General features: G+C 39.2%; 1 protein-coding gene across 1 annotated transcript in view; it reads right to left on the bottom strand.

Moving 5' to 3' along the window:
• TRPM7 (transient receptor potential cation channel subfamily M member 7) overlaps positions 1–20,662 on the bottom strand; it is a gene marked incomplete at both ends in the record, with an annotated part of 69,409 nt that overhangs the window by 17,767 nt on the left and 30,980 nt on the right. Inside the window, 7 exons of the mRNA XM_080707013.1 lie at positions 575–642; positions 8,580–8,676; positions 13,292–13,359; positions 16,624–16,857; positions 17,023–17,339; positions 18,218–18,350; positions 18,925–18,929. Of these exons, the coding sequence (XP_080563139.1) occupies positions 575–642; positions 8,580–8,676; positions 13,292–13,359; positions 16,624–16,857; positions 17,023–17,339; positions 18,218–18,350; positions 18,925–18,929 (922 nt within the window). The remainder of the gene's footprint in view (positions 1–574; positions 643–8,579; positions 8,677–13,291; positions 13,360–16,623; positions 16,858–17,022; positions 17,340–18,217; positions 18,351–18,924; positions 18,930–20,662) is intronic.

Below are 20,662 nucleotides of genomic sequence, written 5' to 3'. Positions count from 1 at the left end.
AGACCTATTTTATACTTTTTTATATTTGGAAACAAGGTCTCTTAAGCCGGCCCGCCTGGCTTCGAACCTGCGTGATCCTCCTGTCTCCGCCTCCCAAGTGCGGGGATTACAAGTGTGCGCCACCACGCCTGGCAAATAAGAGAATTTTTAACAACACAATCTTACAAGTCAATTTTTTGGGATCATAATTATGAGCACTGGTTTCTACAGACATGACTATGAAAGGAGCAATTTCCCACTTCCTCCTGAGCTCTTGTCTTGAATGTTAGAGTGTGAATTTAAATGGAGTTTGTAAAAGCACATATTCCTCAGCTGGCTGGGAATGAACTCATTTTAGTCCTAATTCAAACAAAAGAGATTTACCTTCATTCTTCTGCATTTATTTTCCCATAAAATTCATGACTATCACACCACAGAAGAAACTTTCCTCTACTGCCAGCATGAACTGATGCCAGTTCTCAAAGTAGACATTTTTTGAAAGCTTGATTTACTTTCATATAAAACACCATCCTTTAACTCTTCTTTAATAACTTTGTATTTAGTAATAGTATTTGTTTCACTGAAATCTACTCACCGGTAGCAAGGCTGCTTTGGAATCTACTTCATGAGTCTCTTCTATCAATGGTCTACCACTGCTTTCTGCTAAAAGAAAATGTGAAAGGATAAAAAGCCATGCAACTAATACTCAATAACCAAATACAAAGTGTTTCTTAAGATAACATATCTTTCCCCAACACTGAACAAAAAAGTAACAGGAAGCTTATGAGATTCCCAAAATTATGCAATTTATTTTGAGTAAACCATTTAATTTATTTATTATGAAAAGACAGTGAAGAACTAAAGAGCATAAAGTAAAGCATCTTTCCTTCCTGTTCCTAAATGACCCCTTATTAGAGCAGTCAAAGTAGTTTCTCATGTATTCTTTCAGGGGTATTTGTGTAGATGCCCCCCCTTAAAAAATATAGTAGCATAATATACACTACATATCCTGTGTATTTTTGTTGTTGGTTCCTTCATGCTCCCCTAAAAAAAAAAAAAAAAAATCCACAGTCCTGTTATGATACCCAGGCTGGCCCTGAACTCGGGGTCAAGATCCCCGCATGCCTCAGCCTTCCAAGTAACTGAGACCACAGGCACGTACCAGAGTGCCTTGCTTTTTTGTTGGCTCTTTCTGTGTAGACGCATTTTTTTGTTTTATTTTGTTTTGTTTTGCGGAGGTTGTCCTCAAACCTGTGATCTTTCTGTCTCAACCTCCCAAATACTGGGATTATAGGCGCAGGCAACACACCTAGTTTGTTGTTGGCTTTTTAAGACTGAAGATTTCCACAGAAGTACAAAGAGGACATTCCTATTATTATTATTTTTTTGATGCTACCTTTACTCCAACAACTCAGGAAACAAAAGCAAATGAATTTTCAAATTAAAAAGCGTAATATAGCCGGTCATGGTGGTGCACACTTGTAATCCCCGCACTTGGGAGGCAGAGACAGGAGGTTTGTGCAGGTTTGAAGCCAGCCATGCTGGCTTAAGAGACCCTGTTTCCAAAATAAAAATATAAAAAATAGGTCTGGGAGTGTAGCCCGGAGGGCTTCCAGGAACTAAAAAAAAAAAAAAAAAACTTATTCAGAGCTACAAAAAAAATCACCAGACTGAAGTGACAAAATATTTGCCCAGCTATTAATCTGACAAAGGATTAACACCTTTAATAGACAATAAACTTAAAAATTTTAACAAAAAAAGGTGATCTAATGGGTAAATGGGCAAATGATTTAAACAGATGCTTCTCAAAAGCAGCAGTATGAACAGCTAATAAATACTATTGAAAACTGCTCAATATCTTTAGTCAAAAGAAAAATATAAATCAAAACTACATCAAGCTGGGCGTGGTGGCACACGCTTGTAATCCCAGCGCTTGGGAGGATTACGCAAGTTCAAAGCCAGCCTCAGCAATTTAGTGAGACCCTGTTTCTAAATAAAATATAAAATAGGTCTGGGAGTGTAGCCCAAAGGTAGAAGGCCCCTGGGTCCCATTTCCAGTACCACAAAACAAACAAACAAACAAACAAACAACATAAAAGCTGGGTGTGGTGGCTCATACCTGTAATCCCAGTACTTAGGAGGCTGATAGAAGGATTGTAGGTCAGGACTTCCAGGAAGATGGCGACCGAGAAAAGCGGGGCTTAAGAGCCCTGCTAACAACCAATCTCCATTACCACAAAATCAGCACCTTTCATAGCCAGAAAACACCATCACCAGAGAAACAAAATATCACCAGGCTCCAGAGAGAAAGTGGACTGAGAACAGAGCTCAGAGCCACAGAGGAGATAACCGGCATCACGCCCGAGGACGCGGCAGCAGTGTCATACTGCCGGCGGCAGCGGCGAGTTCACCAGACGGCTACAGCAAGCCAAGGTGAGCCGCTGCGGCACAGCCAGGCGGGATTTCTCGGCACAGAGAGCATCTAAAGCTCCCAGTGGCTGAGCTCAGCACACGCTGCAGGGATTCAGAGTGGAAATCAAAACAAAGAAGAAATACGCCAGCCTCACGGCCGAGGGCGTAGCAGCGGCGCCATATTGCCACCTGCGGCAGCAGCAGAGAATTCACCGAATCCAGTACAGCTACATCTGCGTACTCAAGAACAGTGAGTCAAATTGCGGGCCACAGAGGAGAAATCCCAGTACTGTACTCCCTGGGACTTGACGCAGTGGGGGAGTGGCGGTGGCAGAGATATCACACCATAGGAGAACGTGCAACCTGGCACCCCCCACAGTCTAAAGCAGCCTCTATCGACTCTCTGGGTCGGAGACTCTGTGATACAACCCAGTAAAGGAGTAGTGGGGTCTGAGATACTACTGACTCGAGATCCAGAGCACCTTAAGTGAAGTCATAGTGACCCAACGGAAGAACCCAGAGAAGGCACAAACTTCCAAAATCATGGGAAAGAGGAATAATACTGGAGCAATGAATGCCCACAACCCCACAACATCAGAACCTGATAAAACAGAAATTCAGAGATTTCTAGAAGATCAAATCAGGAAAATAACTGTAGAAATAATAGAGGTGCTTCGAAAAGAACTCAGAGAGAGCAAAAAAGAGATAAAGGATGCAATTAATGAAGTAAAGGCCTCAATTCAAAGCACAAACAACCGATTAGACCACATGGAGAACAGAATCTCGCTCTTAGAAGATGATCATTCCAAAAATGAACGCATAGTTTCTAATCTAGGAAAAAATATCCGACAGCAGGAATCTGATATTGAAGAAATATGGGTCCATTTTAAGAGAGCTAACCTAAGAATAATTGGAATAGAGGAGGGAAAAGAAAGTGAAACCAAAGGGATCAACAATCTCTTCAAGGAAGTAATAGCAGAAAATTTTCCAAACATAGAGCAAGAGGTTGATACACAGGTCCAGGAAACTTATAGAACTCCCTTTAGACAGGATCGGAGAAGAGGATCCCCATGCCACATAATTGTCAAAATGACCAATGTGGAAGCCAAGCAGAGAATCTTAAAGGCAACAAAAACAAAGGGCCAAGTGACATTCAGAGGCAAGCCAATTAGAATCACTCCAGACTTCCCAAACCAAGTCATGAGAGCCAGAAGGGCTTGGAGTAACATATTCCAAACTCTGAAAGAAAACAACTTCCAGCCAAAAATTTCCTACCCAGCAAAACTTTCTATCAAATTAGATGGAAAAATAAGAAGCTTCCATGACAAACAGAAACTGAAGGAATTTATGTCTTCAAAACCAGCACTAGAGAAAATACTCAAAGAGATTAACTACAAAGAAGAAATAGGTAACACACACCAGAACCAGAGAAAGAAGAGTTTCCATCCAACAGACAACTAAGATTGGTTATCTGTGGAGATTCATTACTTATTTTAGTCTTTTACCTATCTCTAAATGGTATTGTTTGCCTTTATTGTTGTTAATTTTTAGGATTTCTGGTTGGAATATTAATATACCTTCAGATATAGCATTTGGAAATATTTTATCCCATTCTATTAGTAACTGTTAACTCTGTTTATATTGTCTTTGGATATACAATATTTTTTTTTATTTTTAGGGAGTTTGTATACTCTTCTGTTGCCTGTGCCATTGAAATCATATCCAAGAAATCACTGCCAATTTCAATGTTGTGAGGTTTTATGACCCAGATTTTCTCCTAAAAGTTTATAGTCTTAAGATTTATATTTAGGTCTTTTATCTATTTTGAGTTAATATTTATATATGGGATTAGGTAAGGGTCCAACTTTATTCTTTTCCATGTAATTATTATGTTTCAACAATATTTAGTTAAAAGATTATTATTTCCACCACCAAATGTTCATGGAAACCTTGTCAAAAATAACTTGACAATATAGGGAAGAATTTAGCTCTAGGCTTTTATTTAACTCCAATGGTTTATATATCTGCCTTTAGAATAGTACTACACTGTTTCAATTATTGTAGCTTTATATGGTTTGAAATCAGAAAATATATATCTTCTAGCTTTGTTCTTTTTCAAGATCGTTTTGGGTATCTAGAATCCATATTCCATATTAGGATAGATTTTTTTTTCTGAAAAATAAATATATAAATATATGATAGTTTCACCCAAAAAAATAGAAAAAAATATTATCTGGTAAGAAAGAAAGTAAACAGAAATATTGAAATGTTATCTTTAAGTCATCAAAAGCTTGGTATCAGACAAATGAAACTGTTATGTGAGATTATCATTTTTAATTTTGGATAAATTGCTATAATAATAGATGTCAACCACTAAGCCAAGCATGGGAGGGAGGGATAGGGAGAGGATGGGGTGGGGATTGGGTGGGGGCTGACTGGGCGAAGTGTGCATGTATGTTTACAAAAGTTTGTATCCCACTATGATATATGAATACAGTGCACCAATAAAAAAATAAAATTAAAAAAAAAAAGGGATTGTAGGTTTGAGGCAAGCCTCAGTGACTTAATGAGACCCTGTTTCCAAATAAAAAATAAAACAGGGTTGGTGGTATAGCTCAGTGGCAGAACACCCACGGGGTTAATCTCTAGTACCACAAATAAATGTAAAGAAAAGCCTACTACAATGAGATTCTAACTGACCCTAGTTAGAATGGCTATCATTTATGGAAAAAAAATGCTGGTGAAGACACAGGGAAAAAGGAGTCCTTATACACTGCAGGTGGGAATTTAAATTAGTACACACACTACTGAAAACAGTACAGAGGTTCCTGAATAGACTAAAGATAGAACAACAAACAGAACCACTGTATGATCAGCTATACCTATCATTCCTCGTTATCTGTCAAAAGGAAATGAAGCCAGCAAACAAGAGACCCTGTGTACCATGTGTACTATGGCACTATCCACAGGTGCCCAGCAACAGAGGAACGGACGAAGAGAACAAGGTGCACAGACACAGTGGAGAATTGGCCACAGAGAACAAACCATGCACTGCAGGATGCCATGTGGAATGAAATAAGCCAGACACAAAGAGGTTAGGATCACAAATTTTCTTTCATGTTTAAACTAGGGAAAAAAAAATTACCTGGAAATAAAAAATTCTTTGGGAAGGCTAAGGGAGCTGGAGGAGAGGAAGTACGGAAAGACAAGAGTGGAAAGATGCAGTCAAGGCATGACATATGCACAGATGGGAACAGCACAGCGGAACCTACAAATCTGCCCTATTAGTATATGCTAATAACAATAGCGTAAAGATAACATTATTATTTTTTAGACTGCTGGGGATTTAATCCAGAGTCTTAAGCATAACAAAGCACTAGCTCTACCATTAAGCTCTATCCTGACCCCAAGTTCGCTTTTTTGCATCTTAAATGGACTTTAAAATTGTGACCCCCCCCCTTTTGTGTGTGTGTGTGGGGGGGGGGTACTGGGGGTGGAACCCAGAGGCTTTCTACCTCCAGGCTATACTCCCAGACCTATTTTATACTTCATTTGGAAACAAGGTCTCACTAAGTTGCTGAGAGCCTCACTAAGTAGCTGAGGCTGGCTGTGAACCTGTGTGATCCTCCTGTCTCAGCCTCCCAAGTGCGGAGATTACAAGAATGTGCCACCACACGTGGCTAAAATTAAGTCTATTTTTAAAATAGTCAAGATTTTAAGAAAATCCTCTGAATGAATGAAATGTCAGAACAAAAGTTGGATGTGAGGTGTAAAAGAACAGAATATATTCAGAAAAACTTGAAGAAACTTAGTTAAATATTAGAGCATCTAGGTTGTTGATAAACAAATCACTGGTGGAAAATGGGTAAAGATGTGCGGCGTCTCTGGGAACAGACCGTGAAGAGAGTTCAGTCCTTGCCTGGGTTAGAATGTCAGTAGACAGTATGGGCCCAACTGAAGTGTGAGGATAAGCATTACAAGGTGCTAACTTGAGAAATGGCGTCAGTCTGAATTCACTATGATAAATAATTGCAATACACTACCTAACATTTTTTTTTAAAAAAGGAATGTTACCCATGTTATCTTAAAATACTGTGCACATTTATTTTCCCCCTTCTAATCCTTCTGTCATTTCTTTCGAGTGTGTGGGGTAACTAGGGGTGGAATTCAGGGACATCATGTCTCTAAGCTACACCCTAGCCCTATTTTATTTCTTATTTTGAAACAGGGTATCACTAAGTTGTTGACCCTGACCACAAAAGAGCAATCCTGTCTCAGTCTTCAAGTACTGGAATTACAGGGTGTAAAACCACACCCAGCCTATTATTTCTTTACTTGCCTTACTGATCTGACTAGAATTACTATATAACAGAAACAGTAACAGCCAGAATCTTTGTTTTGTTTCCTATCTTGGGCTTTTCAGTATTTCACTATGAAATATGATGCTGGAATAAGCCCAACCTGATCACGATATATAATGCTAAATTTACTATACCGAAAGAGAGTAAGATGTGATAGTGAGGGGAAAAGGTAAGCTTTTTCTATTTATTTTTTTTTGCTACTGAGGATTGAACGCTGGGGCATTCTACCTCTGAGCTAGACCACCAGCCCGATTTTTTAATCCTTTTTATTTTGAAACAGCGTCTCACTAAGTAGCTGAGGCTGGTCGTGAACCTGCAATCTTCCTGTCTCAGCCTCCCAAGTACTGGGATTACATGCCTGGCCCCAGCACTTTGTATTTTGAGACAAGGTATAAGTTGCTGCAGCTGGCCTCAAACCTGCGATCCTCCTGCCTCACACTCTCAAGCACTAGGATTACAGGCATGTATCACCATGCCTGGCTGGCAGTACTATTTTTTTCTAAGAAACATTTATAATTCTTTAACTTTTCAACTCTGGTATATATAATTGACTCAAAGGGGGGAAAGAAGGCCAAGTTGGGAGGCTTAGGGAAATAATCACTTGGGGCCAGCCTTGGAAACACTTGCCTCCACAAAAAAGGTAATAGAAAAAATAATAAAACACAGTAAGTGCAAAACAAGTTTGAAATGCTACGTTTTATGTAAGAGAAAGGCAAGAAAGACTTTGTTATATATGACTGCATAGGCATGAAACTAGGGGCAGGCAAAAACAGTGGTTATGTGTGGTTGGAGTGAGAAACAATTTTCTAGTATGTATATTTTAATTTCAAACCACAAGTGTATTACTTTTTTTTTTTTTTAGTGGTCCTGGGGTTCCTGGAAACCCTTCTACTTTGGGGCTACACTCCCAGACCTATTTTATACTTTTTTTTTTTTTGGAAACAGGATCTCTTAAGCCAGCACGGCTGGCTTCGGACCTGCGCGATCCTCCTGTCTCTGCCACCCAAGCACGGGGATTACAAGTGTGCGCCACCACGCGTGGCGTTCGTATTTGCTATCTTTAAAAGTTAAACTAAAAAAAAAAAAAAGATGCTACAGAGTAAGCTTGTAAAAGTTAAAATCAGATTTGTTAAAAGCAAATACTCTTTTTTTTTTTTTTTTTGCAGGTCTGGAGATGGAAGCCAGGGGCATTTGACCTCCGAGCTATACCCCCTGCCCTATTTTTTATTCTTTATTTTGAAACCAGGTCTCACTGAGTTGCAGAGGGCCTCACTAAGTAGTAGCTGAGGCTGTCTGTGAACCGCGATCCTACCGTCTCAGCCTCCCAAATGCTGGGATTACAAACGTGCGCCACCACGCCTGGCTAAAAGCAAATCTTTATAACTCATCTTTCTATTTATTTGGGTGGTGCTGGGAATGGAACCCAGGGGCATTCTACCTTGGAGCTACATTTCCAGTCCTATGCTTTATTCTTTACCTTTTTATTTGGAAACAGGGTCTCATTAAGTTGCAGTGGGTCTAAGTAGCTGAAGCTGGCTGCAAACCTGTTATCCTCTGTCTCAGCCGCCCACATACCAGGATTACAAGCATGGGCCACAATGTCTGGCTTGAGACTACACTGTGATCAAACTTCATTTCATCTTGATAGACTAAAATCTTGTGAAAGACTGTTTAAGGTAACATGGCTTAATCTTAAGGTTATGGTAATTCTTATGGAATCTTTATTTTATGACTCAGACCATTCATTAAAGTGTTTGATAAACAAAATATATTTAAAGCTTAAATGAATATATTTGCGAAGAGAATCCACAAAGTCAAAATACTTACCTTGTTGTGAATGAAGAGAAACAGAAGTCTTGTGACACTCAGTAAATGTGGCATGAGAACTCACGTCTTTCAAAGGATTTTCCGAAGGAGTATCATTCTGTATGCATTGTACATACACATAATTAAAAAAAATTGAATTGAATTTCAAGCCTTTGTTTTAACTATAAGAATCCCTTCAGCGGGGCATGGTGGCACACGCTTGTAATCCCTGCGCTTGGAAGACTGAGACAGGAGGACTGCACAGGTTCGAAGGCAGCCTCAGCTACTTAGTGAGGCTCTCAGCAACTTAGTGAGACCCTGTTTCCAAATAAAGTATAAAATAAATCCTGGAGTGTAGCCCGGAGGTAAAATGCCCCTGGGATCCATCCCTAGTACCACCAAAAAAAAAAAAAAGAAAAAAAAAAAGAAAAAAAGAGTCCCTTCATCTATTTAACTCAATATGCTTTATACTATCTGATCAAAAGTATATTATAGATTATGGTTTTTTTCAATGTCAATTGCAAAACACTCTACTTATTATTTACAAATAAATCTAAATCATATTTTTCACAGTAATACAAATGTGCAAAGAATTGGGAAAATATAGGAAAGCAGGAAAAATTAAAACCATTTATAATTCACATATACACACAAAAGAAAAAGCTACTGTCTTACTTAAATTCATATACTGATCATACTGCTTTGGAGGAGGTTCTTTTGGGGGATCTTAACTTCTGATTTGTATGAACTATTTCTATAACAAAGATATCTGTTTATTATATGTGAAATTTAATTTTTTTCCATACTGGGGATAGAACCCAGGGGTATTATACCTCTAATCTATACTTTGAGACTTATTTTATCCTTTTATTTATTTATTTTTTTGCGGGTCTGGGGATGGAACCCCGGGCTACACTCCTGCCCTATTTTTTATCCTTTATTTGGAACAGGGTTTCACTAAGTTGCAAGAGGGCCTCACAAAGTAGCTGAGGCTGTCTGTGAACCGCGATCCTCTGGTCCCAGCATCCTGAATGCTGGGATTGCAAGCATGCGCTTTATCCTTTTATTTTACTTTTTGGTGGTACTGGGGTTCCTGGAAACCCTTCTACCTCCGGGCTATGCTCCCAGACTTATTTTATACTTTTTATTTACTTTTGGAAACAGGGTCTCTTAAGCCAGCGGGGCTGGCTTCGAACCAGTGTGATCCTCTGGTTTCCGCCTCCCAAGTGCGGGGGATTAGGGGGATTACAAGCGTGCGCCACCACGCCCGGCTTATCCTTTTATTTTAAAACAGGGTCTCAACCAGGCGTGGTGGTGCATGGTTGTAAGCACCGCACTTGGGAGGCTGAGACAGGAGAATCACGCAGGTTCGAAGCCAGCCTCAGCTACTGAGTGAGGCTCTCAGCAACTTAGTGAGACCCTGTTTCCAAATAAAATATAAAATAGGTCTGGGAGTATAGCCTGGAGGTAGAAAGCCTCTGGGTTCCACCTCAAGTACCACCAAAATAAATAAATAAAACAAAACAAAACAAAACAAAACAGGGTCTCATTAAGTTGCAGAGGGCCTAAGTTGCTGAAGCTTGCCACAAACCTGCGACCCTCCTGTCTCTGCCTCTCAAGTACCGGAATTACAAGCATGAATGCACCATCATGCCTGGCTTAAACCTAAATTTCTTCTTCAATTCGTTCTGATTTATAAGGACCTTAAGTGTCTTTATAACTCACCGTAATATTCCCATTTTGTGTATACATTTAGAAAACTGGTTTTACTGACTTGTTAAATATTTCACTTTCTAGCTGGGCATGGTGACGCAAGCTTCTAATCTCAGCATTCAGGAGGCTGAGACAGGAGGACTGCAGTTTGTGGACAGCCTCAGCTACTTAGTGAGAATTTTTGAAACTCAGTAAGACCCTGTTTCAAAATAAAACATAAAAAATCGGGCTAGGGGTGTAGATCGGAGGTAGAATGTCCCTGGATTTCATCCTTGGTACCACACACACACATTAAAAAAAAACCTTCACTTTCTTAAATGTTTCTATGTTTTAAATTTTTAACTCTAGAAGAATTCATCTAAGTTTATGACATGATACAAGAAAATACATGATACAAGAAATTTTCCAAATTTCTCTCCAATTTTCCAACTTGTATTGAATGACAAAGTATTCTCTTTCACATCAGGGTTATTTCTAGGTCAGCTAAAATGTTCTGATAAATAATCATGTTTCAACCATACTAGGTGAAAAATAATTATCTAAAAGCTAATTCCCTATCACTTTCTTTTTACCCATTTATTTCTCCAGATGAACTAATAAATCACTAAACAATTTGGAGAAGGTATGACATGCTCCTATTTCTTTTCTCACCTGTAATACCACTATGCAATCATTAAAATATTTTCAAACCAGCTGGGCGTGGTGATGCACGCTTATAATCCCAGTACTTGGGAGGCTAAGAGGATCGCAGGTTTGTGGCCAGCCTCAGCAACTTAGTGAGACCTGTTTCAAAATAAAAAGTTAAACTGGATGTGGTGGTGCACATCTGTAATCCCAGTACTTGGGAGGCTGAGAAAGAAGACTGCAGGTACTTGGCCAGCTTCAAGTACTCACTACTCAGTTGGGCCCTCTGCAACTTAGACCTGTTTCAAAATAAAAAATAAAAAGCCGGTTGTGGTGGTGCACGCTTGTAATCCCTGCGTTTGGGAGGCTGAGACAGGAGGATCACGCAGTTCGAAGCCAGCCTCAACTACTTAGAGAGGCTCTCAGCAACTTAGTGAGACCCTGTTTCTAAATAAAATATAAAATAGGTCTAGGAGTATGGCCTGGAGGTAAAAGCCCCTGGATTCCACCCCTAGTACCAGCAAAAAAAAAAAAAAAGGTTGGGGGTGTAGCTTGGAGGTAGAATACCTCTAGGTTTCCCCAGTACTGCTAAAAAAAAAAAAAAAAAAAAAAAGCCATGGTTTAGAATGCCCCTGGGGTTCGCCGGGCGTGGTGGCGCACGCTTGTAATCCCTGCGCTTGGGAGGCAGAGACAGGAGGATCGCGCAGGTTCAAAGCCAGCTACGCGCTGGCTTAGGAGACCCTGTTTCCAAATATAAAATGTAAAAATAGGTCTGGGAGTGTAGCCCGGAGGGAGAAGGGCTTCCAGGAACCAATACTACACACACACACACACACACACACACACACACACACACACACACACACAAAATGCCCCTGAGGTTCAACCCCCCAGCACCACACATACAAAAATTCAAACCTATACCATCTCTTGGAAATGAGTTTCAGAATATATTGCAATAAACTAATACTAGTACTTTATTAAATTACTTATCTCCTATCTCAAGAAAGTTAAGCCTTTCTGGTTCTGATGCTCCATGTTCTTCACACAGAGCTGATTTATACTGCCATGCTATTATAGTTCAGTGCTGAATTATTTCCTATAGTCATAGAACAGATTCTAATATCCTGTCTGATTTTAGTTGTTGCTTCTGAAACCAGTTGTAGCTATTTTTTGGGGGGGGGGCAGTATTGGGGATGGAACCTAGGGGGATTCTACCTCTGAGCAACACCCCCAGCCCTATTTCTTATTCTTTATTTTGAATCAAGGTCTCACTGAGTTGCAGAGACCTTCACTAAGTAGCTGAGGCTGTCCACGGACAGCGATCCTCCCTTCCCTGCCTCCTGAATGCTGAGGTTACAAACGAGCGCCACCAGTCCTGGCTTGGAGCTATTTCTTGTTTGCTTAACTTGTTTTAAATACTTTCCTTGACATACTTTTAAATACAATGACATATCAAGTTTCACAGAATCATCTACGACTAGGAGTTCTAACCTGGGAATAATGGATGGGCTTTGATGTATCTTCGATGTAATAAGTTTTAATTTTTAAAAAATTATGGCCGGGCGTGGTGGCGCACGCATGTAATCCCAGCATTTGGGAGGCTGAGACAGGAGGATCACGGTTCACAGACAGCCTCAGCTACTTAGTGAGGCCCTCTGTAACTAAGTGAGACCCAGTTTCAAAATAAAGAATAAGAAATAGAGCAGAGGCTGTAGCTCGTAGGCCGAATGCCCCTGGGTTCCATCCCCAGACCCGCAAAAAACAAAACAAAACCAAACAAAACGCCTATTATAGGGCCTGGCTTGGTGGCGCACACTTGTAATCCCCCTCCCCACCCCGGCTTGGGAGGCAGAGACAGGAGGATCACACAGATTCGAAGCCAGCCGTGCTGGCTTAAGAGACCCTGTTTCCAAATAAAAATATAAAAATAGGTCTGGGAGTGTAGCCCAGAGGTAGAAGGGCTTCCAGGAACCCCAGTACCACCAAAACAACAACAACAACAACAACAACAACAACAACAACACAAACCCCTATTATATTATTTTATACAATATTACTATTCTGGGGTGCTCTACCACTAAGCCAGACCACAAGCTTTTATTATTTTTAATTTCTACAGTACTGGGGATGGAACCCAGGGGCATTCTACCTCTGAGCTACACCCCTAGCCCTATTTTTTATTCTTTATTTTGAAACAGGGTCTCACTGAGTTGTAAAGGGCCTCACTAAGTACCAGCTGAGGCTGTTACAAACCGCGATCCTCCTGTCTCAGCCTCCCGAATGCTTCCATGGGACCCCTGTACCACCAAAAAAAAAAAAAAAAAAGTTTGTTTTGAACTAAATACCAAAATAGTAAAATAAAATAAACCAAGCTCTTATAATAATATACTTACAGATAATAGTTCTTTTACTTTGTTTGATGTTTCTTTAAACCTCTGTAAATCCACACTATCTCTGTGTCCTTTAATAGAGAAAAAAATTATTATAAATCTTTTCAATATCAAAATAATGACACTTGCCGGGCGTGGTGGCGCACGCTTGTAATCCCCGCGCTTGGGAGGCAGAGACAGGAGGATCGCGCAGGTTCAAAGCCAGCCGCGCGCGCTGGCTTAGGAGACCCTGTTTCCAAATATAAAATGTAAAAGAGGTCTGGGAGTGTAGCCCGGAGGTAGAAGGGCTTCCAGGAACCCCAGTACCACCAAAAAAAAAAAAAAAAAAGACACTATTTAAAGTCTATAAAAGCAAGTGATTTATGATTTATGTTGTTTTTCAAATAGTTCTGATGGCTTTGCACTCTCTTTTAGCATTTTTGATATAGTACTGAAAATATCTGTGAAAAAGCTGAAAATGTAATTCAGTTTATAGTAACAGGAAAAAACCAAAGGCAGAGTCCAATATGTTAAAAAGAGTGAACAAGCTGGGTGTGGTGGCGCACGTTTATAATCCCAGCATTTGGGAGGCTGAGACTAGAGGATCTCGGTTTGCGGACAGCCTCAGCTACTTAGTAAGGCCCTCTGCAACTTAGTGAGACCCTGTCTCAAAATAAAGAATAAAAAACAGAGCCGGGGGTATAGCTCGGAGGTTGAATGCCCCTGGGTTCTATCCCGAGACCCATAAATAAATTTATAAGAAAAAGGAACAATCATTTTACTATGAATAATAAAATATAAAAACAATATGTAATTGTCCCCCACTGATATATGTCTTGGGGCCATGGATGTAACTCTGACAAAGTGCTTGCCCGATATGTGGAAGGCTCCACAGGAAGACAGATAGAGACTGCGTTAGATTTTATGTAGGGAAAGTTACATGTCTATAATCCACAGCAAACTCAACATAGCCTAGTGGTAAATACCAGCATGCTCAGTGCACAGGTAACTTGCTAGGCTGGCCTTAATGTGGATATTACACTTGGGCTGTTAGAAGCTGGGCATGGTGGCCATGCCTTTAATCCCAGTACTTGGAAGGCTGAGAGAGGAGGATTGCAGGTTCAAGACCAGCCTCAGGAATGTAGTGAGACTCTAGACAACCTAGTTAAACCCTGTTTAAAAAAAAAAAAAAAAATATATATATATACACACACACACACACACACACACACACACACACACACACACACACACACAATATATACACAATAAAATAAAAAGGGCTAAAGGCATAGCTGAGATAGAGTGCCACTGGGTTCAATCCCCAGTAAAACCCCAACGCACAACACATACACAAAGATATTCTTTAAACAATATTTACACATATTCCATGACTAGGGTAGCATCTGATGTAGAAATTCAAACCTAAAGTCAGAGGGGCCTCATTCACTCTTGGGAGATTCAGATTACACTCCAAATAAGCCAAATTGTTCAAGAAAATTCCTTTAAAAGTTTTATCCTTAATAACTTATCAAGAGACTATCAGAATTGCACACTCTCCCATTGTAAGAACTCAGCCAGCTCTGTGAACACCCTCTCTTCAACCACTCCCTTCCACACTGCACACCATCAGCATGGATTTTTATTTATTTATTTATTTATTTATTTATTTATTTATTTATTTGTGGTACTGGGGGTGGAACTCAGGGGGGCCTTCTACCTCTGGGCTATAAAGCAGGGTCTCACTAAGTTGCTGAGAGCCTCATTAAGTAGCTGAGGCTGGCTTTGAACCTGTGCCATCCTCCTGTCTCAGCCTCCCAAGCGCGGGGATTGCAAGCGTGCACCACCATGCCTGTCAGTATTTAAATGCTTTAATTTCCATTATCAATAAAAGAAAACAAATGAAACATCATAAACATAAAAACCACCACACACATATTACTTCTTTCTGCAAGCCATGCAGACGGTGACGCTTCGCATGCTTGCTTTCCATTCGGACTTCACCTCACTCTACTGACTCCTCCTTCACCACTTCCTGACAGTTTTCACCAGGGCCATTAACACTTCTCCTGATCTTATCTTATTTAAGCTATCACAGGTGTAAGAATGAATCACTGCTTTTATAAATGCTCATGTCTAGACACAGGAGTAGACATAAATACAGAGATGCATTTGGTTGGGGGATGACAGATTTGGAGCGCTATTAGGTAATCTAATTTTAGTTTTTTGGGGTTTTTTTTGTGTGTGTGGTGCTGGGGTTCCTGGAAACCCTTCTCCCTCCGGGCTACACTCCCAGACCTATTTTTTTTATATTTGGAAACAGGGTCTCTTCAGACAGCACGCTGGCTTCGAACCTGCGTGATCCTCCTGTCTCCTCCTCCCAAGCGCGGGGATTACAAGTGCGCGCCACTATGCCCGGCTAATTTTAGTTTTTATTGAACAATTATAAGATTTTTACCTCATGTCATCACATAACAAAGTTTCAGTCAATGACATATTATATATAATGACCACATTGCTCATTTTTGTATGTATTATAGTTTTTAGCATTATACTGGTTTCTTTTTACTTATTATAAATTTTACTGTAAAATAGAATACTGTTAAGTCAGCAGCAGCTTCACACATCTTTTTACTGTGTAAATCTGGGTTTGTGTAAGCACTCTATAATTTTCACATGACCAAATTGCCTAACAAGACTCCTGGTTCCCTTTTTAACCTAATGTTAATTTTAGTAGTGTACCTTTCACTCTCACAACTGTTCTTATTTGGATAAGAAATCATATGGTCAACCTACTTATACTTTTTTTTTGGTACTGGGGATGGAACCCAGGGGCACTCTCCCTCCGAGCTACACACCCACCCTTTTTAAATTCTTTATTTTGAAACAGGGTCCCACTGAGTTGCAAAGGGCCTCACTAAGTAAGTTCCTGAGGCTGTCCTCGAATTACAACCCTCCTGTCTCAGCCTCCCTATTTATACTTTTTACCTGTTGTCTTAACTCCCCTGTAACGTCCTTGTTCCCTGTATCTCACACTTATGAATCACTGAGGATCCTTCAACAGTTGAACAAATTCAATTAACACATATTCAGATGCCCTTCCCAACTCTGTGAGACCCTGTTTCAAAAAATAAAAAGACAAAAAAATAGGGCTCAGAGGCACCATGCCCCTGGGTTCCATTCCCAGTACTGGAAAAAAAAAAAAAAAAAAAAAAGTTACATGCAGCTTGTCATTTACAGTACATACGGAACATGATTTCGCTAATTAAGTGATTTTTTTTCTAATGTGGTAATTTTTATTTCAAATATAAAAAGTAAATCATATTGAAATACAAATGAGGGTTTGGCAAACTTACCTACAAACGCTCCAAATTCTATGATATCCCCTTCCGCAGCTTTAAAACCAACGTTCTCTTGATCTTTGGTAACAGTTCCCAAGTGGCCTGTGCAACTTGGCTGGGATGGTGTACTAGCAGAGACTTTGGCTGGTGGAGATGACAGACGTGGTGTGCTGCTGGGTGAACTGCCCAACTTTTGACCTTTATTAAACAGTTTTAGGATTTCTACCCCAGGTCGTCTTTGCCGCAATTCTGGAGGAGAAACAGCACTTGGGAATAAGGCACCACAAGAGGAACCAGCCTCTGGAAAGTTGAATTCTTTTCTCTGGGGTATTACGGAAAAATCTTGACCAAATATGTTATATTGGGGATCTTTTTCATCTCTCATAAAAATATTAGAGAGAAAGGGATCATTACTTTGGAGATCACTTTGAGGAAGAGAAGAGCTAATGGCATTTACAACGCTGTGCTTTCTCCATAGGGAAGACCTTACAGGACCATCATCAATAAGGTTTTGAGCCAAGTGTTTAGAAATACTCAGCTCCCGCGTGATCTCGTTGTGCACTTTGCTCGCTTCTGAGGCTTTCTGGGCAGTGAGTGTCTTCAGTGTATCTACGGTCAGGGCTGAGAGATCTTGCAAATGGCCAATCTGAGAGTCTAGCGACTGTAACGATCTCTTTATGTAGTTGACACGATCTCCAACTTCTTTAATCTGAATGCACATCTGCTCCACTCTGCAGGGGAGAAACAGGGTTTTTACAAATGTTAAAAGTTAATGGAGGCCGGGCGTGGTGGTGCACGCTTGTAATCCCCGCGCTTGGGAGGCAGAGACAGGAGGATCGCAAAGTTTGAAGCCAGCTGTGCTGGCTTAAGAGACCCTGTTTCCAAATGAAAATATAAAAAATAGGTCTGGGAGTGTAGCCCAGAGAAGGGGTTCCAGGAACCCCAGTAGCACCAAAAAAAAAAAAAAAAAAAAAAAAAAAAGCTAATGGAGAAATTTTCTTTGTAGTATCAAAAATGATAATAGTAAAGAGAAAGTTTACATGCATTCAAAAGTTATAAAAATGATGTTTATTTATCTCTATACTAATGATTAAGAAGGATCTAGTGCTAAACTTATCAAAATTAAAGTCTCAAAAATTTTTTGTTCCATAGGCTACTTTTTTTCAATTTACTCCTACAAAAATGAGTGTATAGCTACATAGACACACAATTACCATTGTGCATTTATGAAACTACACAAACACCCTGTTTCTAGAACGTAGCAGGGCCTGAGAAACAAAGACTTAAAGGCGTATAGTTCTTCTTTCCCTGACTAGCACAGAGCATTCACTCTTCTCTACGCCCTGCAACTATGGTCAGAAAGTCACAAGAGGAAGCAGATGTAGCTCAAGTGGGTCCTGGGTTTGATCTCAGCACCATTAAAAAAATACGTCACAAGCACAAAAAGATGACTTGAGCTACATTAAGTAGGAAAAGAACTGAACTGTCTTCCCAATACATAATGTAAAACTACTTAAATTTGACAAAATAACTTGCACAATGACCAGGTATAAGACCCATAATTAATAGAATCCAATTTGACAAATAATGAATTCTAGAGCTTGCAAACCTTTCATAAGTGACACGAATTCTCTCTTCACTTCCAGAATGAAATTTGTCATCTTTTTCATTAAAATACATCTCAACACATTGCTCCTCAAAATCATGGAGTTTCTTTTGATCTTCTTCTGTTAAGAAAAGTTCTAAAGAAAGAAAAGAAAAAGAAAACTAATAAAGAGCTATCAAATTTTCAGCCTGAGCTTTAAGCCTTCTGAGTGCTAGTGTCCAGGGATTCCTCTGTGAACTTTCGATCTCGCGCTGTCTTCGGCAGCACTGGGCAAGCCTTTCAATTTCTCTTCGCGTCAGCAGGATAGTTCCAGGTCCTTTCTTCTCCGCTAATCCCCTTCCTATACTGTATGTCTCTCCCTCTCGTTTACCTCTCCCTCAGATAGCTGGTTTGAGGTATTTCAGAACTAAACTGGCAGAAGAGAAAGCCAATCCAACATTTTAAGCACAATTTGACATGATGATCAGTTTCAGGTAATATACAGAATTCACTAAAATTTGTTTTGGTTAGAGAGCAGTAAAGAATGGTTTAGTAAAGAATATACATCGCCATTTTAGTAAAAACAAGCTGAGATGTCAACGTCAAGTTTAGTACTAAATCTGCTTCTAGAGATAGATTTGTACCTAAAATTTCCTTTACTTTTAAGCAGATTTAACAAAACCTCCACAGTAACGTTAACAAACCAAGTTTTTAATAAAATCAATACTTACTTTGCCTTTAGTGCAATACTGAAAAGTGATTAAAAACACTGGCTTACTTTACTTTACTTACTTGGTCCATCAGAAGTCTTATCTTTCTTCCTTCTTTTACACACACAGCAAAACAGAGAAGCAATATGGCTAAGAATGATAAGTGGAGGAGGCAGAACTGGTTTCTCATGGTAAGCCATAATAAAATGGTAACGTTGGTATTTCCATACAATATTGGAAATTGCCTTCACTTGCAGATATACATTGCTAGAAAAACAAAGAATAGAAAGAAACTCAGCTAATCATACCTTAAAGTTTTAGATACTGAAGATTTTATTATAATTCTGTACTAAATAAGGACTCATACCTGAGTCCCTTCTATTAAATAAGACTCAGAAATAAATGAAAAACTGAAAAAATACACACAACAAATATTACTGCAGACTTTAGGAACATTTCAGAAAAATGGGCAGAAAATGATTTTAAGATTAAAAATTAAACACAAATTTCTAAAGAAAATATTCAATATTAATAGCAAATCAAATAAATACAAATAAAAACAAGATCCTCTGGGTTGGGGACATCGCTCAATGGGAGAGCATTTGCCTAGAATGCACAAGGTTCTGGATTTAATACCCAGCGCCATAAAACAAAACAAAAAATAAGATCCTTTTATGTACTATCAAATTAGCAGCTATTAAAAAATAATAATACCTAGTGTTGGCAAAATTTGAGGGACACAAACCTAAAAATACATGTACTAAATAGTTCTACTTTTAGAAAACTACTGTAAAGAAATACTTCAGTATTGTTCAAATTACAATGTGTGTGTGGTGTTAGGATGAAAAATGGCTTGAAATATCATGACCTTTATCATGTATAATCAAATCGTCATTGAAAGTAAATTGGAGAGGAACATTTATCAATTTGGTATACATTCATGACATTTTGCTTAGTTAAAAATAGTATATATTATTTTGGAAAAAAAAGGTTGATATATTCATTAAAAGTGACAGAAAGATGTGCACTTAAATATGAAGAGTGGGATTGCTAATGAATTTTGTATTTGCTTCTGTTTTCTAGGTTGAATGTAGATTCTCTGGGGATATAGGAAAAAAATCTCAGGTAAGGATTAAATTAAGAACTTTTTTGTTTTTGAGGTACTGGCAATAGAACCCAGGGGTATTCTATCTCTGAGCTATACCCCCGGTCTTATTTTTTATTCTTTATTTTGAAACAAGGTCTAAGTTGCAAAGGGCCTCACTAAGTAGCTGAGGCTGTCCATGAACCAGGATTCTTCTATCTCAGCCTCCCAAATGCTGGATCACAAGCATGTGCCACCACGCCCAGCTTAAGAGAACTACATATTGAAGGACACACATTTGATTTGAAAAGCATGTCTTCCTACATGTAATTTTTCAAAGTTAATTTTAGTATTTTAAGCCTTAATTTTTTTTAGATTTTAAATTCTGCATATTTTCTTCAGAGTAGAACTGTATTTCCAGTGATCTCATTATAATAAGCAATTGAATAAAATTCTTACTTGAAAAATGCAATAAGAAGATTAACCATAATGATATACTGTACAAAGAGGTAGACTGCTTGAAGAAATGGAGTCAACCAGGTCCCAGGACCACAGATTTCAGTGATAGTGGAATCGTTTGCACACACTTTAGGAAGAAAAAGAGAATTTTAAATATAATGATTTACCAGTAACTGCAATTAATCAGTGTTTAAGCTTATTTATTTTACTTAAAGG

The sequence above is a fragment of the Muscardinus avellanarius genome (assembly GCF_963383645.1).
Source record: "Muscardinus avellanarius genome assembly, chromosome: 12".
NCBI lineage: Eukaryota > Metazoa > Chordata > Mammalia > Rodentia > Gliridae > Muscardinus > Muscardinus avellanarius.
This window is presented reverse-complemented; position numbering and strand designations above follow the sequence as displayed.